The sequence below is a fragment of the Protopterus annectens genome, chromosome 8.part0 (assembly GCF_019279795.1).
Source record: "Protopterus annectens isolate FY-2018-M chromosome 8.part0, PAN1.0, whole genome shotgun sequence".
Taxonomy (NCBI): Eukaryota; Metazoa; Chordata; order Ceratodontiformes; family Protopteridae; genus Protopterus; species Protopterus annectens.
Window position 1 is genome coordinate 1,255,264,614 of NC_056741.1, and position 25,452 is coordinate 1,255,290,065.

The 25,452-nt window shown below is 43.3% G+C and overlaps 1 protein-coding gene across 1 annotated transcript in view; it reads left to right on the top strand.

The window, feature by feature from the left end:
* HAUS5 (HAUS augmin like complex subunit 5) overlaps nt 1-25,452 on the top strand; it is a 1,223,310-nt gene that overhangs the window by 650,758 nt on the left and 547,100 nt on the right. The window contains exons 13-14 of the mRNA XM_044080749.1: nt 914-992; nt 1,505-1,650. Coding sequence (XP_043936684.1) covers nt 914-992; nt 1,505-1,650 — 225 coding nt within the window. The remainder of the gene's footprint in view (nt 1-913; nt 993-1,504; nt 1,651-25,452) is intronic.

Genomic DNA, 25,452 nt, shown 5'->3' on the forward strand with positions numbered 1-25,452 from the left:
AAAAATTGGTATCTTCACCACAATAGAGAACGCAGTTCTCATTGTGTGGTGATTTACGAGGGCAAAACAGGAAGGGGAATTGGAATTGATTGTAGATGTTTTCTCTATTTCTGTGGTAGAAAAGTTCTGCTTAGGCTTTTCCTGTATTTTGTTTTGAGAAAAGCTAAGGCTTGTTACCCTGTGATAGCTGAGAAACCTGTAGTTCAAGATGTCAGCTCTTTGGTAGTATGAGGGTCTATTCAACCACAAGGCTAGAAAGTACCTGTAGGTTGGATTGACAGCAGGGTATCACTGGGAAACACACTATCAAATTCATTCCTATAACTCTGCAGGGGTTCAGGGACAAGCTAGTACTGATGCAGATGTTATGAGGGAGTCATTAGATATCTGCACATGGACGCAGTGCATGTTTATTCATATGCAATTTGACATCTTGGTGGATGGAATCGTGCATTTGGAGTGTTGGTGATATTTGATGGAATGGAGCTTTTTAACAGCTGGAAATCAATGAATTTCTGTCGTAATGTGATGACCAGTTAAAACATCTGTGTGACAGTATGCAATACATGATAAAATGAGTAATATACTGAAATTGTTTGGGACAGATAGAAATAAAAAAATGTGATGAATAGCTGTGTAGAAAGTAGCTGTAGAGGCAAATGAATTTGACTGGTGAAACATTTCCATTGACTGATTTGTATGTTCATAAGCTGACACTGTTATGATGTGTGTGTGCTCTTACTTTGCATTACATGCATTCACTGATCCCAGAAGGTAAAATTCTAATGGGTACATAGTCTAGTGCCTTAATCTGAAAGAGCAAACATTACATGTTACCATTTTGAAAGCTAAAAGTATATGTCATATATTTTGAGCTGTTTAACTCTTCGGTTATTTATCTCTTGTCTCTCAGATTTCGGTATGAAAGTCGTCACCTTAAGGATGTTTCTAAACAAGATGATGTACTTCCTACTGTCAAGTGGTTGATCCAGGTAAGGAAGGATATCTGTCTCATAGACTGAGCACCTTGAACAAATTCCTCTTTTCTGTTGAACCATTTTGCTAGGCGACAGTGTGTTGCTCTAGTTAAAAGTAATTTTTTAGTCATTTTACTTTTCTTGTTTTGTAATTCCTCCTTTTATGCAAAAGGCTACTTTCTGTTGCTTTCCTTTATCTGTATTAAGATCTCTTTCCTGCTCCTTGTATATTTTTGCACTCCGAAAATGTATTTTTCCCAGCAGTTGTGTAATCAGTGTATGTGTGAGCACATGTGGAAGTCTATAAGGCATGTCCCAGGGCATTCTTCCCACAGCCATTTTTATTGAGGAAATTCTAGCATTTTCTTCTTACCTTTTGTGTACGTGAGATGTGCAGTTGACTACCATGTTTTGTAGCTAGTAATGGAAATGCAGCATTGCAGATTTTATATACAGCAAGTTAGTCAATCATTTAGCCATAGTAGTAGGCATTAATATGTGACCAGAGTAATCTTTTCTTTTTTTAGGATGGATGGAATAAGTGTGAACAACTTGAGATTGAAAACCTCTTGCAACAGGATCTGGAGGAAGCTTTAGCTGCAAAACTGACTTCATTAACACAAGAATATCGACAGCTCATTTCGGGGTTCTCCGAGACTGAGGCACTTGTCAGGTAACTCCGTTGTCTCTGGTAGAATATGCCAGAAAGCAGCAGGCATATTTTACCACTGACTCAGTAACTTTCATGTTATCACATTTGCATTCAGATGATTGTAAACAAAGTTCTTTGAAAGGTGATCGGTGTATTCCCTTCCTTCATTCTTCACCTTTCATGCATCGTTTCAGATAGTTTACTAAACAGGAGCTTTGCCAATTCATGCTGTCAACATTTGGTACTGGATTATTTTTATTTTATCACTATTGGTGTTTTCATCTGTTTAGAGAATATTTTGAGCAGGTTTTGCCATATAAAACAGTGCCACATTAAATCATAGTTAAAAAGAAAACATGTTGCATCAGTGTAAGTTAGTGTTAATAAAGATGTAAAGTGTGGCAGGGTGTACAAAATCCATTTAAAGCAACACGTATATTACAGTTTACATTTTTTAGAAAGCTTAAAATATCTGTTTGTGGCCATTAGTGCTGGTTACATGCAACTTGTCAGTTTCACCAGCCTGGCATTCTTAGATCTTGTCTGATGTCTGAGTTCATTAATTCTTTATTGGTAGGAATTAATTGCATTCTCTGCATCTGTATGCTGAACTCGAGCTCTGTGACTGCTTATTTTCTTAAAAGATATGTGTATGCATCATACGATAATCAGTTTTAAATTCTTAATTACTTTGATAAGAGGCAGTATTTGACAAGTAGTTACATTTGAAAGGTTTGTTTAACTTAAAGGAGAACCATACCCACACACTGAAAAAAAAACGTTTATTTTATCAAGTCTTGATGTTTCCTATATCTTAACACTACTTTTGGACTCTGTATACTTTTTTTTGTATTTTTCAATGTAATTCCAGAGTCTGCCCATATGGGGTCCAGCATCTTGATATTTGAATGTACCTCAAGGTATCCCACAATGCAGTTTTTGTCTTTAAAATATTACAATGTTAAGTTGTCAATCTCACCTTCATTCTTGCTGGATGGGGTTCGGAGCCGATCCTCGGCTCCGACTCGGCACTTGCTAAGCTCGAGAGTCACTTTTACCAGCTCGAGGCAGCCCCATATCCCATGATGCAAGGCGGTAATTACCCAGATCTCATTTGCCGCTTCGCTAATGAGGTCATACTTTTTACCAGCTCCTGGTAAGTGATATTTTTCTTGCTATTTGTAAAGTTTTAGGTGTCACAAACTCTAATTTTTCAGTCTTTATATTCCTTCAGCATTCTTTATTCACTTAGCTCCATACCCATTTCCCCTTAGTTCACTTAGTCATAGTTTCAGTGTTTCGGGCCTTAGGCCTTTCCCACCCTCACAGTTCCTGTCAGGATTTCCCTCAGGTGTGTGTGTATTGTGTCACTGTTATAATAATAACTAATTAGTTAGTTATTAATAATATTTTTAGTTGTTAGTGTCTTTGTTTGGTCTAATTGGTGTGTGTGAGTGTTTTAGGACTGAGACATGTCCAAAGATACTAGGGTCTCAGGTTTCAAGAAGTGTGACTCGTGCTGTCAGAAGATGTCTGACAGACGGTCACACTTCTTGTATTTATTGCCTGGGACCCCTACACCTGCAGGACTCCTGTGCTATATGTCATTCTTCGGCTCCGATGGCTCCGTCCAAGAAGAGGTCTAGATCTCCTTCTTTGGAATCTATACACTCTACACTCGGCTTCAGCCTCTCCCTTCCTTTCGGAGCGGAGCCATCGGAGCCGATCATCGAGGTCTTCCAGGCTCTCATACCACGACTTAGAGAGAGTGGTGAGTAGGCTATTAAAATCACAGGCACTAGCCCAGATGCTCCATAGCCCGTCTCATCAGACGTCAGCTATTCTACACCCACCTGAGATTACTCCTTCGACTCTCCTACAGAGTTCGGAGCTGGAGATTATTGGTACCATGACTGTTGCTGCTTCGGAGCCGATACCACACCTTTCGGAGCCGATACCACACCTTTCGGCTCCGTCGTCCTCGACTCCTATCTCCTCCTTGAGACCTTCCTTGGAGGGATCCGGGCGTCGGGCTTCCCTGGTCGGTTCCGAGGGGGCGAGTGGCATCGGACCCTTGTCCGACCCGTTCTCCTCTCGGAGCTTGGCCTTGGTGAGCTCGGCCCGACATCTGCTTCGGAGCCTTCTCTTTCGGTGGGACCAGGGATCCCTGTCTCTTCGGAGCAGGATCTCTCGGCCCTCCCTGGGAGAGGAGCCTTTGAGGTGATGAGGAGTGTGCTAGCCCCGGAGCTTAGTCAGCAGTCGTTTCCTTTAGCTCCTCCCTCTATGGTGCCTGTAGATGCCTCTTCCCGCTCTCTTGCTCCCGGACCCAGAGATCCATCGCCCCAGGTCTCCCCATTGGGAAAAACTTCCTCTTCCGAGGTTTCTCCTGATCCTTCAGGTAAACCCCCGCGTAAGAGGGCCTGCAAGAGGAAGCACTTAGACTCCCCTGAGTCTACTACATCAGATACCGATTTAGATGAGTCGGAGGGGTCCCCAAGATCTCCCTCTGAGGATGTCTCCTTTTCAGACATCCTTGAACTCCTGAAACAGAGGGGGAACTGGCCCTCCATTGATCCCTCCGAGGATGAATCGGTATACCCGGAGGCTTTTGGATCTCGACCCTCCACCTCCTGGGTGTCTCCGCCTTTCGACCCCCTTATGGAAGTCATAGCTCGAAAGGCGTGGGCATCTCCTGATTCGGTGGAACCAGTCCCCAGGAGACGTTCAAAGTTTATCACGGCCCCCCGCTGAAAAGCAGTTTCTTACTAAGGGTGTCCCGGTTGATGCCATGGTGGTGGCGGCCGCCACCAAGAAGGAACTTGCAGATCCTTCTGTGCCAGTCCATCCTCCTAACAAGGAGTCTAGGACCATGGACAGGTATGGCAAGCGGATGTTTTCTTCAGCGACCTTTGCTATGCGTTCGCTGAATTATTTGTGTCACTTCACCAGACTTCAGAGAGACATCCTCAAAGAGCTAGGTGAAGTAGTACAGCAGGGGCTCAAGAAAAGATTGCCTCTCAGCTGGGAATCCTAAATTCCATAACCAACTCCTCCATGCGGCTCATTTCTTATGCAGCCGATGGGGCAAGTAGAGCTGCAGGCACAGGAGTGGCCCTCAGGCATCAGTCCTGGATGCGGCTCTGTAATTTTGCAGACCCCTTTAAGGTGTCCTTCACAAACTCTCCCTTTGATGGGACAACGTTGTTTGGCCCTCAGGTGAAGGACACTTTGACCAGGTGCGAGCAGGACGGCAAGACTCTTTCTGCCATAGGAGTCCATTTCTCCACTCCTTCTAGACCTTACCCCAAAGGTCAGAAGGGAGGGAAAATGTGGTTCCGGAAATCACAAGGAGTCACGCCTGATGCACGTGGTCAGTTTACCCCCAGAAGCAGATGGGGTAATAATAACAGATGCCGCCCTAGGGGCAGAGGGGGTCTGCAGAACCAGGGCTCCAGAGAGCCTCTCTCTGACAAGCCCTTCCCTTGGAGGCAGTCGGGGGAAGATTGTCGCTGTACCCAGAAGCCTGGCTTTCCCTCTCTCAAGACAAATGGGTACAGTTGATAATTTCCGAGGGTTACAAGATCCCTTTCGAGGAAAGCCCCTTCCCTCAAAAAGGTTCCCTTCCAGACGTACCACCCGGTCTAAGGGAAATTGCAAGATTAGAGGTGTCAAAGCTTCTAAAGAAAAGGGCCATCCAGCCAGTACCAAAAGATCATTTAGAGTCGGGAATCTACTCAAGGTTCTTTTCGGTCCCCAAAAAGACGGGAGACTGGAGACCAATATTAGACCTCAGCAGGCTCAACAAGTCTGTCAAAAAGACAAGATTTCGGATGGTCACACTTCATTCGATTTTGCCCTTTCTGGGCAAAGACAACTGGATGTGCTCCATAGACCTTCAGGATGCGTACTATCATATAAAGATTCACAGACGCTCCAGAAGTTTTCTCCGCTTTCGGATGGGGACCAGTAATTTTCAATTCAGAGCCCTGCCCTTTGGCCTCACTACGGCCCCCAGAGTGTTCACCAAATGCATGGCAGTGGTCACGGCTCACCTGAGACGTCAAGGATTCCAGGTGTTTTCGTATCTCGACGACTGGCTCCTCTCAGCCACCACCAGGCATCAACTTCTCCAAGCCAGAGATTACACTCTACGTCTCTGCGGTCACTTAGGAATTTCAGTCAACTTCGAAAAGTCTTCCTTGTCGCCCTGCCAATCTATTACCTTTATAGGCGCAAATCTAGACACTACTCGGATGTCAGCAAACCTAACAAGTTAGAGAATCCTAGATATCCAAAACCACGTTCCGATCATCCTATCCAGCAAAAGGGTACAAGCCAGGTTGGTCCTGAAAGTGTTGGGCCTCATGGCAGCTGCCATCACACTTCTTCCTCTGGCCCGCTTTTACATGCGTCTCCTACAGTGGATGTTGTTCACCCAATGGTCCTTCCAGCAGCTTCCCATGCGTCACAAGATTCTGGTGACTCAAACCTGCAAGAACCATCTATCCTGGTGGATTTCCTCTCCTCTAGTTCATCAGGGCAGACCATTTGTTCCTCCGGCCCCGGTAGCCACGGTCACTTCGGATGCCTCTCTGATCGGGGGGGGGGGGCATTATCAGGGCAGGATGGTTCATGGCAACCGTTTGAATACCACCTGCACATAAATGTCCTAGAGATGAGAGCAGTGCTTTTAACGTTGCAAGCCCTCAACGACTTTCTTCCTTTAGGGACTATTGCAGTTCACACAGACAACATGTCGGTCGTGTGGTACATCAACAAGCAGCGCGGAACCAAGTCCTATCCCTTATGTCGAGAAGCTCTCAGACTTTGGCAATGGGCGATCTCCTCTCATTGGTTTCTGGTAGCAACGCATATCCCCGGGAAAACCTACATAATAGCGGACAGATTGAGCAGAGCTATTCTCATGCCTCACGAGTGGTCTCTCAAGCAATCCATTGTGGAGGAGATTTTTCAGAAGTGGGGCCGCCCATGCTGCAATCTTTTTGCTACACCCCAAAACAGCAAATGCCCAGACTTCTTCTCTCTCTTCCCACTTCTGGGCCATCCCCCCAGAGACGCTCTTACCCAAGATTGGCCCTGGGGACTCCTTTATGCCTTTCCTCCTTTTCCTCTGATACCACAAGTACTCCAGAAAGCTACCGTCTTGAGAGCCAAAATGATTCTCATTGCCCCTTACTGGCCTCGACAAATTTGGTTCCCGTTCCTTCATCGCCATCTTTTGGTGCAGCCTTGGCGTCTGGACCCAGTTCCAGATCTTCTGACCCACCAGTCAGGTCAACTGCACCGGTCCGTTCCTTCCCTCAACCTCACAGCTTGGTTGCTCCACTTCCTTCCTTAGCCAGGCTTCCTATGATCTCTAACCCCATTAGAGATATCATAGTAGCTTCTCTTAAGTCCTCTACCAGGAGAATTTACACTAGCAAGTGGAAACGCTTCTCCTTTTGGGCAAAATCTAAGAACATAGACCCCTTTACTGCCCATATTCAGTCGGTCTTGGATTTCCTAGCGGAAATTTTTCACTCAGGTTCTTCGTCTTCCACAGTCAAAGTTCAGTTGGCTGCAATCTCGAATTTCCATGTCGGGTTTGCAGACCACAACATTATGTCCCACAAACTTTGTAAAGCTTTTCTCAAAGGAGTGTTCCTTCTTAAACCCCCTGTTAGAGATCCTCCACCACAGTGGGACCTAAATTTAGTGCTGACATCCTTGATACTTCCCCCTTTCGAACCGGCTGCTTCATGTTCATTAAAGTTTCTTTCTTGGAAGACTCTTTTTCTAGTCGCTATTACCTCGGCTAGAAGAGTGTCTGAACTTCATGCCCTCTGTGTTCGTCCCCCTTATTTGGTCTTCCACAAAGACAGAGTATCCTTGAGAACCAATCCATCCTTTTTGCCCATGGTTGCTTCTAAGACAAATTTAAACCAATCCATTGATCTCCCTGTATTTTTTCCAAATTATTCTAACAGGGCGGAACAAAAATTGCATTACCTAGATGTTAATCGCCAACTCAGATATTACTTGGATAGAACAAAGCAATTTAGGAAGTCCGGTCAGCTCTTCCTTTCTTATGCTGAAAATAAAAAAGGTCTCCCTGTTTCTAAAGTGACCTTATCCAGATGGCTATCTTCCACTATTTCTGACATTTATCAGCTTAGGGGCAAACAGCTGAACTCAAAACCTAAAGCTCATTTCACAAGAGGTCTAGCCACTTCTACAGCTTTTCAGGCTAGGCTGCCCTTAGATACTATTTGTGCAGCGGCCTCTTGGGCCACTCCTCATACCTTCGTTTCTCATTACAAATTGGATTTGGCCTCCAGGGACAGGGCAAGCTTTGGTTCCACTGTTCTCAAGAGTCTGTTCCATTGAGCCACCCAGGATAGAGGTGCTAGGGGCCTTGGTCCCATCCAGCAAGAATGAAGGCGAGATTGACAACTTAACATTTAGAAGTTATATACCTACCATAACGTTCCATGTTAGTTGTCTTCTCTCGCCTTCTTTCTTGCGTCCCTCCCTCCTGTCCCCCTAGCTTGGACAGACCTTGATCTCCCCTTTTTCTTTGGAAGATTCTTCTTCCTTGGACACCAGATAGTTCTTGTCCTTGATTACCTGGTTTCCCTTACAGCCTTTTTAGGTTAGTTGTTTTTCTTTCCTTAGTGGAAAGTTTTTATAGGCAGTTTTTCCTCTAGATACCAAACGAGATCTGGGTAATTACCACCTTGCATCATGGGATATGGGGCTGCCTCGAGCTGGTAAAAGTGACTCTCGAGCTTAGCAAGTGCCGAGTCGGAGCCGAGGATCGGCTCCGAACCCCATCCAGCAAGAAAGAAGGCGAGAGAAGACAACTAACATGGAACGTTATGGTAGGTACATAACGTCTAATTATAGCTCCTAAGCTCCTGTCAATGCATTGACTTTACATGTGTTTTCACATACCCTACTTTCTTTTAGTTAGGTTTAATTACCGTTTCTTGCTTTTCGATGACTACTTAAAAAAACAAACAGGGATAATCACACAGAACAGTATTCTCAGCACATGAACTTTGTCTCCTGCTGTGAGCAGTCAGTCACAGCAGCAAACATCTCAAATTTGCCACTTTGACAGATAAGAAGGGGAGGTGTTTAGGGGGAGGGGAGATGAGTTTAAGGGCTACAACACAGGCATAACAAAAGAATGAAAATTGACCACTTTAGAAAGGAAAAGCACAGAGAATACTGTTTTGTGTGATTATCCCTGTTTGTCTCTTTAGTAGCTATTAAAAAGCAAGAAATGGTAATTAAACTGTGTGCAGATGTCCTTCAAGGATGCATCTGCAGTCCTAACAAATGGGTTGTCCTGTCCACAGGCAGCCCTTCGGTCGGCCGGATTCCAAAGTCTGGGTCTGGCCTCGGCTGATGTCGCACTTCACCCGACGTCATAGCGGCAGTTCTTCGGGTATAAAGGTATCAGCCGACGCCATTTTCCTCAGTCTTTCTTGCCGCGTGGCGCCCGAAGCAGAAGCTGTTCGCAAGTGCCCGTCGGTCAGAACCAGAGATTACTACTACCGAAGACTTCTAAAAAGCGAAGTACCCCGTTGGGGACTCTTTCTTGCCTCAGCCGATGTCAGAAAAAGTGAATAACTGTTTAACTTGTGGGAAACAAATACCTCATAAAGATTTCCACTCTTACTGCCTACCTTGTTTAGGCCCAGACCACGACGTAGCAGCTTGTCTAGCCTGTGCTTCTTTCAACCGACGGACACTTAGACGTCGGTCGGAATTTGCTGAGGAGTTTTTCGGCTCCGCTTTTGCTTATAACATGCCGTCGGAAACTCCGACTTCGCAATTAACTAAAAAGCGCAAGGAAAAGGACCGACACTCGCGGTCCGCGGTTTCGGCTGAAACCGCGGTTAAGTCTACCGCGAGTGTCTCGGTTTCGGCTGAAACAGAGTCCTCAGTTCTTCCTTCGGCCGAAAGCTTGCCTCCTACCGAGGCCTCATCCAGCATGGCTGAATCTGCTACTGAAATCCCACCTGCTTTTGCAGGTTCACAGGATTTATCTGATACTATTCCTTTAGATATATCTACTGCACGTGGAGCTGCTAGGCCCCCTGCATCCATGTCGATTAAGGCTTTTGCCAGGGCTAAAGCAGCAAAATCTACCAAGACTGTGCCTGCTAAGACCCCCTCTCACAGGCCTAGCCCTAGTACTCAAATGCTTAGTCTAGCAGAGGATCTCATTTCTTTGATCCGGGGATCCCAACCTCACCCTGACAGGGCCTCTCACCCACCTCCAGAGAAGAGGCCTAGAGCAGAGCCCCCTGAGCCAGTTTCTTCAGATTATTCCTCTGATGATTCAGATAATACAAACCCTCCAGAGGGCCCTTATTCTCCTTATGAGGACTCTGATGCAGAAGACTCCATTCCTTCTGCCTCTCCGCCTGAGGAATTTTCTTTTGGGGAAACCTTGCATGCTATGAGGGAACAATTTCAATGGCAGGGCCAGGATTTTTCAGACTCTAGGAAAAGGCTTAGGACCTTTTTGCATTTGCCACAACATAGGCCTTTAGCCATTCCTCCAATACTTACTGTTGTGGATGATGCATTTAATGATGCTTGTACTGCTCCTGATTCACTTCCTCCGGCCCCTGCTAAGCCCGACAGGTACTACAGGGTTCCGGACACACATTATCATTTGTATAAGGCTCCTTTTGCAGATCCAGAAACTATTTCTCAGGGACCCAAGGCAGTAGCAGCTACCTCTGCCAAAAACCCCCTCCCCTCTGAAAGGGAATCTAGGGCCTTAGAGAGATGGGGTAAAAAAGTTTATACTTCTGCTACTCTTTCGGCTAGGGCCTTAAACTGTCAATTCCACATGATTCAGTATCAGGAATTTATGTTAGACCAGTTAACTAAAAAACTGTCCTCATCTGAACCATTAGACAAAAAATCTCTTCAGGAAATGGTACATAACATTCAGCAGGTCAGTAATCATTCTTTAAAATGCGGCTATGATGCACTGGAGGCTTCCTTTAGATCAGCTATGACTGGTACAGTGATCAGAAGGCATGCATGGTTAAAAGAGCAGTCCTTACCAGACCATGTTAAATCAAAGCTCCTAGATGCTCCCATGGATAAGCTCAATTTGTTTGGCTCCCCTGCACAGCAGGTGCTGAAGAAGGTGGAAGAGAAAGCAAAATCTGTCCAGACAGTCAAGGATTTCTTACAGGTCCAGCCTCCAAGGTTTAGTAGGAACTGGCCTTCCAAGAATTGGTCCTTTCCAGATACCACCAGAGCACAGAGAGGCAGGAATAGGCGCCCAAGAGGCAGGGGTCAATCCAGAGGTGCCTACAGGGGACGTCAGTGGCAGCCTAACAACCAGCGAAGTACTGCCACAGATCCAGCCACTACCACTTCCACAGGACAATCACAGTGACTTGGCTCTGAGACCGCCTACCAGGGAACAACTAGAAGCACCCTTAGGTGGAAAGCTAGCCTTATTTTCAGTAAACTGGCATCACATCACAAGAGACAAATGGATTTTACAGACAATAGACTAAGGTTACAGGTTTCGCTTCCATACTCTACCAAGGAAGAGAGGAATGCCAAACCTACCTCCAAATCAAAAGACAAAAGCTCTAGAACAAATAGACCACTTAATAAGGATGAGAGCTATAGAAAAGGTACCGTCTATGGAACAAGGGCAAGGATTTTACTCCAGACTTTTCCTGGTGCCAAGAAAAGAAAACCAATGGAGACCTATTCTCGACCTGTCCGCTCTAAACACATATCTCATTGTTCCAAAATTCAAAATGCTGACCCTACAGCAGCTTCTTCCCATGCTGGGCAAGGAGTCTTGGCTGGTAACTCTAGATCTCAAGGAGGCATACCTGCACGTCCCCATACGACCAAATTGCAGAAGATACCTCAGATTTCTTGCAGGATCAGAGCATTATCAATTCTCAGCATTGCCCTTTGGCTTATCTACTGCGCCCAGAGTATTCACGAAATGCCTGGCATCAGTAATTGCTCATTGCAGGCTTCAGGGAATTCAAATTTACCCTTACCTGGACGACTGCCTGTTACAAGCAGACAACAAAAACAAATTAGCAAAAGATTTGGAAAAGGTCACTCATCTACTGCAAGCCCTGGGATACACAGTCAATATAAAAAAGACAAGGCTGATACCATCCCAAAGGATAACTTTCTTGGGTGCAGAACTGGACACATCAAATCAAATGGCATTCCTTACAGCAGAAAAGCAGAAGCACATTCCTCTCTATTTCATGGCATTAACAATGCAGAACCAGCTAACAGCAAGGAAAGTCCTGCAAGCCCTGGGTTACATGGCATCCTGCATAATATTGATTCCACATGCCAGACTACATATGAGGAAATTACAATGGTACCTAAGGAATTTATGGTCTCAGCACAAGCACAGCCTAGAAACACAAATTCCAATAATTCCATGCCTGAAGCAAGAATTCCAATGGTGGGCTCAGGCCTGTCAATTGAACAAAGGACTGCTCTTCCACAGCCCTCAACCAAGCCAGACTATCACCACGGACGCCTCAGACCTCGGTTGGGGGGCACACATGCTGGACAAGTGCATACAAGGCTTATGGACTCAAGACCAGCTGAACCTACACATAAATCAAAAGGAGATGCTGGCAGTAAAACTGGCAATACAGGCATTCAGACCGTTTCTTCAACAGGGTCAATTGCTGATAAGGACGGACAACACCACAGTTATGTGGTACATCAACAAACAGGGAGGCACACATTCATACCCTCTATGCCGGATGGCAATGGACCTCTGGAATGTGGCCCTGAGCTTCAACATTCAGCTACAGGCAATATTTGTACCAGGAAAAGAAAATATACTGGCAGATATCCTAAGCAGAACTACCACGGATGCCCACGAATGGATGCTGCATCCAGACATCTTCAAATCCATTACAAGGAAATGGGGACTACCAGAAATAGACTTATTTGCATCCCCACACAACCACCAATTGAAAAAATTCTGCACAAGGGCATACCACCCACTTGCTTGGAAGGTGGACTCCCTATCTTTCAGTTGGAAAAACCTGACAGCATATGCATTCCCACCTCTTCCTTTGATGCACAAGGTGCTATTGAAGATCAAAGAAGACCGCCCAAGGATCATCCTGATAGCTCCAGACTGGCTGAGGCAGCATTGGTACCCATTACTGAGGAGTATGTCTCGGGAACAAATATGGCCTCTACCCCTGGTTCCCTTACTGCTAACACAGAACAACTTCAAAACCCTGCATCCAAACCTAAAAACGCTGCAGCTAGCTGCCTGGAACATTGCATAAGACAAAATAACCCAGATTTATCTCAAAGGGTTAAAGACATTATCTTGGAGGCTCGCAGACCCTCAACAAGGAAAACTTATTCAGCAAAATGGAAAAGATATCTCATTTGGAGTGCAGCGAAAGGAGAAAATGTGTCACTGGTAAACATAGCTAACATCCTGGAATACTTGGCAGAGCTTTTCCACAATGGCCTGTCCTATTCTTCCATTAAGATTCATGCATCAGCAATTTCAGCAGAATACAACATGGACCCTCCAGTCTTCTCACATCCTCTACTCAGGCAGTTTCTGAGAGGAATTAAAAATGTAAAACCACCAAGGAAGCCACCATTGCCCGCATGGGACTTGAACTTTGTGCTAGAAAAGTTGACACTCCCTCCTTTTGAGCCAGCAGCAACAGCAGAATTACAGTACTTATCATGGAAAACTGCTTTCCTGCTTGCAATCACCTCAGCAAGAATGGTTTCTGAATTACAGGCATTAATGGCAGTACAGCCCTTCCTTATCTTCCATCAAGAGAGTGTCCATGAGAACTAATCCTACTTTTATGCCAAAGGTGGTCTCCAGGGTATCTTTAAACCAAGCTATCCACCTGCCTACATTCTTCCCCAACCCACAGAACAGGGGAGAAAGACTATTACATACCTTGGATGTACATAGGCAATTGCGCTACTACCTGGACAGAACCAAGAGTAATAGAAAAACTGACCAGCTACTGGTAGCATATGCAACAGGAATGGAAGGAAAAGCAATTTCAAAGCAGACAATCTCTAAGTGGATAGGAAATTGCATTAGATTTTGTTACTCTTACCATGGAAAGACAACTCCAGAAAACATCAGACCTCACTCCACAAGGGCTACAGCCACTACTACAGCTTTTTTACGAGGAGTGGCTACCAAAGACATTTTAGAGGCTGCTACTTGGAGCTCCGTGCATACATTTGCCAAGCATTATAATCTTCCCTTATATTCAGATCCCGAGCAGGTTTTGCCACTGCTGTTTTGCAAGGGATCTTAACTACACCATAATCTTATTATTACCTCCTCCCCCAGTTTGGCTATGGTATTCTACCCATTTGTTAGGACTGCAGATGCATCCTTGAAGGACATAGTACAGTTTTGTACCTACCATAAATGTAGATGTCCGAGAGGTATGCAACTGCAGTCAGGATTACCCTCCCTCCTTCCCCTCTGTGGTACTCCTAGGGTATTTGCCCATCTTCTATCTAGCTGGGGGAATCTATTATGGTGTATTTGTTTGTATATATGTATATACATGTTTATTTTTATTTGCTCTCTGTTATTTGGAAACTTTTACATTTATCCAAATTTAGCCTTCCTAGAGGACACCTGGCATCTGGGGCAAGAAACACTGAGGAAAATGGCGTCGGCTGATACCTTTATACCCGAAGAACTGCCGCTATGACGTCGGGTGAAGTGCGACATCAGCCGAGGCCAGACCCAGACTTTGGAATCCGGCCGACCGAAGGGCTGCCTGTGGACAGGACAACCCATTTGTTAGGACTGCAGATGCATACCTCTCGGACATCTACATTTATGGTAGGTACAAAACTGTACTTTTTGGACACATCAGTCTGCTAGAAGGAATCCAGAGGAAAGCTACTAGAGCAGTGAGTGAGAGAAAGTGGAAATATGACAAAAGATTAGAGGAGGGTAAAGCTCTTCTGGTTAGGTAACAAAATAGACAAGGGTACATGATATAGGTGTACATGATCATGCATTAAGATGTGAAGAGGTCATCCTGAACAAGAGAGTGGGGCACAGCAGCATATTGTAGGTACTGACCACTTCCTGAATCTCTGAAAGTATTTGTTCACAGAGAGAGCGAATATTGAGCCTATCGAATGGAATAATAGAATGAATAGTGAAGAGGAAATCCACTGAGGTATTCATGAAAGCAAGGGATAGGAAAAGAAAAGGCTGTGTAAGAACTCAGAAGTTAAATGCAGTTCAAGAGTACACTAGAGAGGCTTATAGTTTTTTTCTGTCATAAAGCAATTGTAATGTAGTGTGAATGGTAGCAACCTGTGGTATGAAAAAGGAGGCAACTGTCAACAAGGAGCATGACGCTTTTAGAATTGGTAGCTTAAGCTGTGTAGTTTCCATAGTAAAGGCATGGGGGTTCCTTCATGTGTATTATTCAGTGTATTTTTCTAATCTTTGAAAAAAAAAATATCATCTTGTTATTATTACTTGAAAATACTGTCCAGTATCATCAACAGCTTTCTTGGAAAATATACCTCTGTTCTTGTAGCATTTTGCCTCTTTATTACCATACAGTGGGATTAACATTACCTTATGTGGGTAGACATTCTTCACTTTAGTACTTTACTTACTGCAGATTACTGCGTCTTGTGTTGGAGTTTACCTACCTTTTTTTAATAGTTTCCTGTATACTTTTCATGAGAAAACATCTTAGACCTTTGAAGTTTGCATGTTTGTGCCATAGTTTGCTATAACTGCATCAGACATTAAAACGTTTTATTTTCCCATTGCAAGTCTGAGTTCAAGGTGACACAGCAAGACTACAGTGACATCTGTGGCTCCAGAATAGACACTCCTATGGGACTTTTCTTACAGGGCCTTCTGCAGATGTGTTGACATGTCACATGTGCATCTGTCTTCTGCCCTTTTTTTTTTTCCCTCTGTCCCCACAGTACCCTGTGTGTGTGTGTGCGTGCGTGTGTGTTTGTGTGTATACACATGCGCGCACACACACACACACAAACTCAAAACACTGAACTAATAAACCACACTCCACTAAGAGCCAGTAAACACACAAATAAAAACTTTTGTGCATCACCATTAAATGAAAGAACAAGCTGGACAAATCCGTAGCACTTTTGTTCCTTTATTAATGATAAGAACTTCCTCAAAGTAATAAAACAGGTATGTGACTGTAATCCGCCAGTAGTAACAGGAACAACAAGAACAAGAGGCATCCACTTTCAAACTATCATACACTGAAGCTAAGTAGTTGAAAACCTCACAAAAAACGTGTGAAATAAAATGTAATGCAAAATAGTAAAAAAGCAGGAAAAACATTATGTAAAATATTTTAAAGCACTCTTTACATTCAAAGTTTCATTAAGTCCTGGCATTCAATCCACATCTAATAATAATTGCCATTTAAGCTCCAGTACTTCCAGCAGAGTGTCAACTTCACCAAAAAAGAATTTAACATGTTGCAGTACAAAAAATGAAATTTTAAAACCCCATTGAAACAAAGACTTTTGTTTAGCAAGTGCATTTTTCTGATCTCTGGCTGTTATAGCAGCGCAATGTTCTTTAATAAGGGCTGAAAGTTTTTTTGATATTTTGCCAATATAAAAACAGTTGCAGACTGTGCAAACATGAGGTATTGCAGACAAAATGTTCAGAAAAAGTAACTTTTATTACAATGCGTGAATGTGAATGATAAACCAACGTAAATGGAAACACAGTTAGTACATGGAAACATGCCTGGTGTCATGTTCGTGTTAACTGGTGGCTGCAGCAGGAAGGGAGTATCTCTTTTTTTCAAAAGACAATCTTAATGAGCGTGTCTTTTTCTGTAAAAAAGTAGGTGCCACTCCAAGCTTCCGAACAATGTCACAGTTATTTGTTAAAATTGACCAGTTCCCAGTAATTATTTCCCTTATTGCATTCCTATCTCTACAGATAGGTAGAAAGAAACTAATATGTCTGTCAATCCGAGTGGACTGTGTATCAGTAGAAAATGTTGACGAAAACATTTGCGAGCTGTTCTGAACCTGTGCAGCAGTATTCAGTTGGTTAGCATCCTTATCCACAATAACAGAATCGCTGGAGAGGGAGTGATTCAGATCCAAAGTATGATTGGTACTAAAAGAGGAATGGCTCTAGTACTGAAAATTGGATTGGTTCTGACAGAGGTGTAGCTCTGGTACAGAACCCCATTGGGCTCAGTGATCATTCCATGAGTAATTGGTGGAAATCTAGAAGGGAGAGCCAGCCGAACCTCCTCTAATGCAGAGTCCAGAAGACCTCTTGGGTAACTTCTGTCCAAAAGCAAAGTAATGAAGAACTGACATTCTTTCAAAATCGCCATCATTGCTAATATGCGAAAGATGAATGTATTGGCCCCTCACCAAATTCCGTTTCATAAAAAACAGATACATACTTGAGAAGTGGAGGTAATTGTTGTGGAAAGTCTCTTTACTGTGGATAGTTGATCTCCAAGCACACGCATAGTTATCCAATGTAATTTCAGTGTCCAGAAAATTGACTTTTTTACCCACCCCTGACAGTTTGAATTTAAGAAACTGAATGCTGTCAGAAATGGAATCAATGAAGGCAAACAAATGACAGTCAGGACTCTGCCAAACAAAGAAAAAGTCGTCAGTCTAACTCTTATACACCCTAGTGTAGATGAAGCCAGAAAGAAGTAGAAGTGTACTAGTCTCCCATGCAACCAACACTAAATTAGCAAAAGCTGGAGACACCTTGGAGCCCATTGCGACGCCTTTTATCTGCCGGTACACAGTGTCATTACAATGGAAAAAATTCCCCTCTAATACCAATGTCAGCAGGGTACAAATAGTCTCTATCTTCTGTCTAGAAAATGAGGTAGCCCTAGCCAGGTATGAGCACAAAAACTGCAAACCCTCATCATGAGGAATATTAGTACAGAGCGCCTCAACATCCAAGTTAACCAGTCAAGTGTTATTTCCAGTTGGCTGGTGCGAATGCAGTTCATTTAAAAAATGCCAGGAGTCTTTTAGATAAAACAGTGTTTTCTGAACATGTGGTTGCAAGACCCAATCTAAATACTCTGCTATTTTTTCGGTTTTAGTTTTTTTATTGGAAATTATCTGGCGAAAAGGAAGATCTCTGGTATTTTTATGCAGCTCAGGAATCCCGAAAAACTTACAGAGGGCTTAGTTATCATAAACTGTGCTTCTGCTGCAGAAATTGCATCATCCCTCACTAGTTCCTTAATAGTGTCATCAGTATTAGCAAAGCTGTGATGCACTATCTCCAAAGAAACCACCTTATAATATTGATAGTCCATTAAGTCTTTTTCCAACTTATGAACATAACGGGACTGCTCCATCAAGACAATCTCCGTACCCTTTATCCGCCTTCATAATTCTTAGTGATTTGTCAGATTGCAAATGCTGTAATGCGGACAACTGGATAGGACTCATATTATACTACGTAATATGACTTCATTAAAGCAACAACTGTCTGTCCTGTTCACAAACCTTTAAAAACGTCTGCAAAGTACTATTTAAAGGGGGACTGTATAAACTGGGTTTCCTTAAGACAGTATTATCATTAGGCTGAAAAGGTTCATCAGAGTCATCGTATAAAAGAAACTTCAAATTCAATTTCTGTAACTACAGCCTTAGATCTAGGAGTAAATCTGCTAGATTAGCCCTTTAAGATGGCACGAAGGAAAACCCTTTCCTAAGTACTTGCAATGTTTGGTATGAAAACTCACTGCAAGATTGAAGATAGACGTGGAATCAGTACATAAATCAGTTTCTTCCTGTGGATCACTAGAAGTAAGTGGCTTCGTCCCAGACACACAAGGAAACTCAATTGGACAGGAACGCACTACACTCTCCAAAGTCTCCCCGAGGCGCACCTCTTTTGATCGGAGACTGATAACTTCATGGGCTCCTCGGCGTGTTTTGATTTGTGTCTTGCCTTACTGGAGTACTCTGAAACCTTGGATCTCTCGGAGAGTTGCGATCTTCGTAGGGCATGTATGTTATCCTGCCACCCCCTCTGCCTCTCCCTCTCTGAAAACGACCCTTTCCCTGTAAACCGGGGAATTCATTGTTAAAAAAGGAGGAGAGTTAAGTGTGCTGCTGTTAATTGTACCACTTTATTGCAAGTTAGTGGCATTAGGTGAAAAAGCAGAATGACCTGGGGATGTGACTGTAACTGGCTGCTGATCTAGGGCAACCGAAGCTGGCCGATGGAATGAAGGAAGCTTGTTGTGCATGATCTCCAAGATCTAGCCCCTGATTAGAGGCTGATTGCTGAGCAAACACACAACCTTGCACGGTTTGCTGTACAGCAAAGGTATGTACCTCTGGCTGTGCGAATTGCGATCCTTGAGTATAAGTTCTGAAAACATACCATTGTCTCTGCTCATTTTTAAGTAAATATGCTTGCTTCCTCTGGTACCGTAGTACATCACTTTGTAATTTGTTTTTCTTTCTATATGTAGTAGTATGGACAAGCCAGATTACGCTCAGGTGTATTCCATGTAATATATGTACAAACTGAGGCAGGTGAGGGTGCTGCAGTATAACCGTACGTAACTCTGCTACATCAACTTTCAGACTGTCCATTTGAGCAGTGTTATGGTTATGAAGTGTCCATACCACTTTCAAGCTTGCATCATTATAAATGGAAACAAGCTCATTTAAAAAGTGTCTCCAACAGCCCTATTTGGAAACTTGTAAAGGCGCAAATCCTGAGGTACAATATTTTTCTCCAGGCAGTATGACAAATAAAAATTGTCATACTCCAGATTCTTGGACGCAGTCAAATGCCTTTCCAAATCAAACAGTAAGGATTTGCAATTGCTTTGTTGACCTTCTAAACCCTCAGTATTAGCAGTAGACACCCTTGGATGCTGTGCTGCTGTCGAATCCACAAAAGGATGTGTAGTAACATCAACAGCAATCAAGTCCAATAGAGCATCTGAAGTGGAGTTACCTGCTGTAGAAGAGGAATGATCAGCAGCTGAAGAGGAATTGCCTTCAGGCTGACTAGCCAGAGTTTGTTGCTGCAGTGGCATTTGAGAATTCCACCTGCGAACCAAATTGGCTTCAAAGTTTTGTGTCCTAATAGATGAATTCTACACGTGAGCTTAGCCATCGGCTCATCAGGAACCAAATGTGTGGACAAACAATCTGCTGGGATAGAAAACGTGTCCAACTTGAAACATTTTGGCTACTAGAGCCAGGCCCAGCTTGAGATCCATCCGTCATGGTGAAGGTTCAGAAAACTAATACGTACAACTCAAACTGAAATAATAAACATATATGTGTAGTATATAGATGTGTGTGTGTGTGTGTGTGTGTGTGTGTGTGTGTGTGTGTGTGTGTGTGTGTTGGCACCATCTTTTGACTTAACTTTTCTGCCTTGCTTCATAGGAATCCTCAGTAGTGTGCTTGCATTCCTCTCAGCAAAAGTTTCATCGTGTGTCTTGGACAACCTCCAATCAACCCAAGGCTGTCTCGTTGCCCTGCATCGGTGGAACACTAAAGTGTTTCAGCTACACTAGTGTATGTTCGAGTTGTATTTAATCTGTCCTCTAAACTGAAGACTCTTTCCCCTTTCACTGTACGCCCCCCCCCCCCCCATTTTTCTCTTCCTATTGTACTCCTAGGTCAGTTACTTAAATCTACTTCCTCTTGGAAAAAGTTTACCTGTGTACCTGCTGCTCGTACTTCAATTGTTTTTCCCTGTAGAAGTGGTGATCCTTTTCACCACACTGATCTAGATTAGTAGCATAAGATTTGTCGTTATTAGGAAGATACTGCACTACACTGACCTGGAATTGACTTAGCTTGGTTTTCCTGTGTTTTTTTTTTTTTAGCAGCTGGCCTAGTCCAGTTTTTCTGATTCACAACCTTGTATTACTGTGTGTCTATCCCCCTCCCCCACCTTGAACCTGCACACCTCCCTCCCACTCCTGCTTAATTACAGAGGTATCAAAAAAAACTGATGTAGAAAGGCATCATCTTTTGACTTAGCTTTTCTGTCTTGCTTCATAGGAATCCCCAGTAGTGTACTCTTATGTAAGTACTACCTGATATTGTTTTTGTTTTGTTTCTTATTGCTATTTTTGTAAAGTTCATCCTAAGGTGATCCTGCAGCGCTTCTGTAACCACTCTGCCTCCCCAAGAACTAACTTTAAATGTGTATGTATCCTGTTGTAAAATAAAAATATATCCTATACCTACCACTGTTATATATTAACCCTGCATGCATTCGCTAGCAGTCTACCATGGATTTTATCTCTGTTTACTCTCCTAGGCTCTTTCCCCCTCCTCTGAGTGCTCGTAGCTTACCATTGTACTTACTCAGACCACCAGGTGGCATTGTTCAACCACTGTCTTTTAAAGTACTGTAACTGTTCTGTTAATTTACCACTGCCGTGTTTTAGCCCTACTAAACTGCTACTGCCCTATTTTCAGCGCCTTTCCCCTGTCAACCCTCTGCATCCTTCTAATTTCACACACACAGTGCCTTATGCCAGTGCCTCCTTATGACTGAGCTAGTTCTCAGCTTTACTGATAACTTTTTGCTAGCTTTCTTTCTTCACCTTGGCTGTAGCTGTTCGGTTTGCCCTGCGGGCTCACATCGCTCCCCTACCCTGCCCCCAATTATCTTCCCTGACATGTAGTATATATAGACTGATTTTTCTTTGTAACTTCTTATTTCTGAAGAGGTTCTTACATATTAAAAGAAGGAAAGCACGCTCAATTACTGGTTCTGGTGTTGTTTTTTCTTATAGCTGTAGAAGTTTTTTTTGCCAGTGAAAAGTTCTTTCTTCATTTTGCTACGTGTCTGTTTTATTGGCAAGTGTGTGTGTATATGTGTGTGTGTGTGTGTGTGTGTGTGTGTGTGTGTGTATATATATATATATATATATATATATATATATATATATATATACATATATGTGTGTCTGTTCATAGGTTCATACTAGGCTATCTGCCCAAGGGCATTTATAAGCCTAGCCCAGAGTTTTGTGGCTTTCGCCACCCCTTTAGTTTGAAGGATACTATGCCCATTATTTTGCTGTGCCTCTGTCAAGCAGTGACACTGAGGTAATCCCTGGGGTATACCTGCGATCTCCCATCCATTGGTCAAGATTTCTCTTGAACAAAGCCAGCAAGGTGCTCTGCCTCACATGTACCGGGATTTTGTTCCACAGCATAGGGAGTCTCTGGGTGATGAATCTGTCCCTCCAGCACGTCCTATTAATAACCGTGTTAAGGTTTAAGTCTCTTGCCCTTGTAGTTCTGATGGACTTACATTTTTTGAGGTGAAGCATGTTCATCAATTCCCGGTTGGACATGGCCTTGTATGTTAGGCACAGGTCACCTCTGAGCAGACGGTAAGCGACTGAATAGAGCTGGAGTTCCTTCAGTCGGGCAGCATAAGACATATTTTTGAGACTCTTTATCCTTTTGGTGAGGAACTTTTGGGGCCTTTCCAATTGCTGCAGGTGCCGGGTCAGATACATTCCGAATGGGGCATTGTACTCAATCATTGGTCTGATGAGTGATGAGTACAGGGGAACAATGACCTCCCTTGATCTAGATGTGAATCCCTTCATGATCAGTTGGGCAATGTAGAAGGTCTTCCTAACTACTTTGGCAATGTGAGTGTCAAACGAAAGGTTACTGTCAACTTGGGTCCCCAGATCCCTGATAACCTCTTCTGTGCTTAGTGGATTGCCACCTATATGGTAACTAGGGGTAACCTTGTTTTTCCAGAAGGGTATGACTATGCATTTTTTGGCGTTTAACTTCAGGCCATGGCTCTGGCACCAGTTATCAATAGTGTTGGACAACAATGTTTTTCTGGGAGCCGGTTCCACGTATAGGCAAGCACAGGGTGTTGCCATGGGCACACCCTGTGCCAATACCTATGCGAACCTGGTCCTCTCTAAATGGGAAACCATGAATATTTTGGAAATGTTACTTGGGAAGGATTACATTTTAATGTATGTAAGATTTGTAGATGATATTTTTATTCTTTGGAATGGAGAACATGACACTTTCAATAGGTTCTTGTCACATCTACACACTACCACCACCTTCCTCAAGTTCAGTGCAAATATGTCTTACCACAGTCTAGATTTCTTAGATGTGAGGGTCACACAACAACAGGCAGGCTTTTCATCCAGCCTATATAAAAAAGACTGTTGGAAAAACACCTTGCTGTCTTACGACAGCATGCATCCCCGCCATCTTTTTCCAAACATTGTTAGAGGTCAAGTGAGCCGTGCCTCCAGGATTAACACGGATGACATGCAATTTGAACAAGAGTTAGTGAATTTAACAGGTCATTTTGAGCAGAGAGGCTATGGGAAGAATATGGTGAGGAATATTATAGATAATAGTAAGGTTTATAGACAGACCAAATTTAGACCTTGGCTCAATAGGAATCAGCATCAGGCTCCTGCAGTGAATATGCAGGATGCCCCCACACAGAGAGGTACCAAGATGCTGTTCACCTATGGGAGTAATATTAGTGACATCTGTAAAATTGTTAACAGTAACTGGAACATTCTCACCAGTGATACCAGTTTAAAGGGGCTAATTGATAATAGACCTTATTTTCAATATAGAAGGAACAAGAATTTGAGTGACCTTTTATGCAAAGAGAAAAGTCTTTCTGAGAGTAGGCCATTTAAGAACATGGCAGGTACACTTCCATGTGGTACGTGCAAAGCTTGTAGCTTTATTAATAAAGAGGTTAACTTCTTACACAGAACAACAGGTAAGAATATTGTTCTTAAAGGTAGGGCCACTTGTAGGACCCCAAACGTGGTCTATTTGGCTGAATGCACAAAGTGTCCCAGTTTTTATGTGGGAATGACCACAAACATGTTTAAGGTAAGAATCCTACAACATCTAGGTAGTATAAGGAATAGGGATGACAGTAATGCCCTATTCAGGCATATATGCATATATCCAACACATAGTTTTTTGTTTAGAGTAATAGTCAATATTAGATTGAATAACCGGGGGGGGGGGGATGTCAGGTTGCAGACTGCTTTGGATGAAACCAAATGGATCATAGATTTAATGGCACACATACCCCCTGGTCTAAATGATGTTATTCCTTTAAAACCCACACTTTTGAGAAGGCGTGTGTTTCATTGACTTAGAAGGATTTTATTGGTTGAGAATTATTTAAAAAGAAAGTGCATGAAGTGTTTGATGTCTGATGAAGGGTGTAACCCGAAAGCGCTTACTTTTTCACTTTATCTGCATTTGGATTACCTGGATTACTTGTTTTTAAGTTTTTATTAAAAGTTTTATTGAGCAGCAGCAGTGTCCTGCCATCTTTCTTCTTGCATTGCTAATTTTGGATTTGCAGGACTTTAGCAAGGCTGAGTGGATTCATTTTTGTTTGATCCTATACCTACCACTGTTATATATTAACCCTGCATGCATTCGCTAGCAGTCTACCATGGATTTTATCTCTGTTTACTCTCCTAGGCTCTTTCCCCCTCCTCTGAGTGCTCGTAGCTTACCATTGTACTTACTCAGGCCACCAGGTGGCATTGTTCAACCACTGTCTTTTAAAGTACTGTAACTGTTCTGTTAATTTACCACTGCCGTGTTTTAGCCCTACTAAACTGCTACTGCCCTATTTTCAGCGCCTTTCCCCTGTCAACCCTCTGCATCCTTCTAATTTCACACACACAGTGCCTTATGCCAGTGCCTCCTTATGACTGAGCTAGTTCTCAGCTTTACTGATAACTTTTTGCTAGCTTTCTTTCTTCACCTTGGCTGTAGCTGTTCGGTTTGCCCTGCGGGCTCACATCGCTCCCCTACCCTGCCCCCAATTACCTTCCCTGACATGTAGTATATATAGACTGATTTTTCTTTGTAACTTCTTATTTCTGAAGAGGTTCTTACATATTAAAAGAAGGAAAGCACGCTCAATTACTGGTTCTGGTGTTGTTTTTTCTTATAGCTGTAGAAGTTTTTTTGCCAGTGAAAAGTTCTTTCTTCATTTTGCTACGTGTCTGTTTTATTGGCAAGTGTGTGTGTATATGTGTGTGTGTGTGTGTGTGTGTGTGTGTGTGTGTGTGTGTGTGTGTGTATATATATATATATATATATATATATATATATATATATATATATATGTGTCTGTTCATAGGTTCATACTAGGCTATCTGCCCAAGGGCATTTATAAGCCTAGCCCAGAGTTTTGTGACTTTCGCCACCCCTTTAGTTTGAAGGATACTATGCCCATTATTTTGCTGTGCCTCTGTCAAGCAGTGACACTGAGGTAATCCCTGGGGTATACCTGCGATCTCCCATCCATTGGTCAAGATTTCTCTTGAACAAAGCCAGCAAGGTGCTCTGCCTCACATGTACCGGGATTTTGTTCCACAGCATAGGGAGTCTCTGGGTGATGAATCTGTCCCTCCAGCACGTCCTATTAATAACCGTGTTAAGGTTTAAGTCTCTTGCCCTTGTAGTTCTGATGGACTTACATTTTTTGAGGTGAAGCATGTTCATCAATTCCGGGTTGGACATGGCCTTGTATGTTAGGCACAGGTCACCTCTGAGCAGACGGTAAGCGACTGAATAGAGCTGGAGTTCCTTCAGTCGGGCAGCATAAGACATATTTTTGAGACTCTTTATCCTTTTGGTGAGGAACTTTTGGGGCCTTTCCAATTGCTGCAGGTGCCGGGTCAGATACATTCCGAATGGGGCATTGTA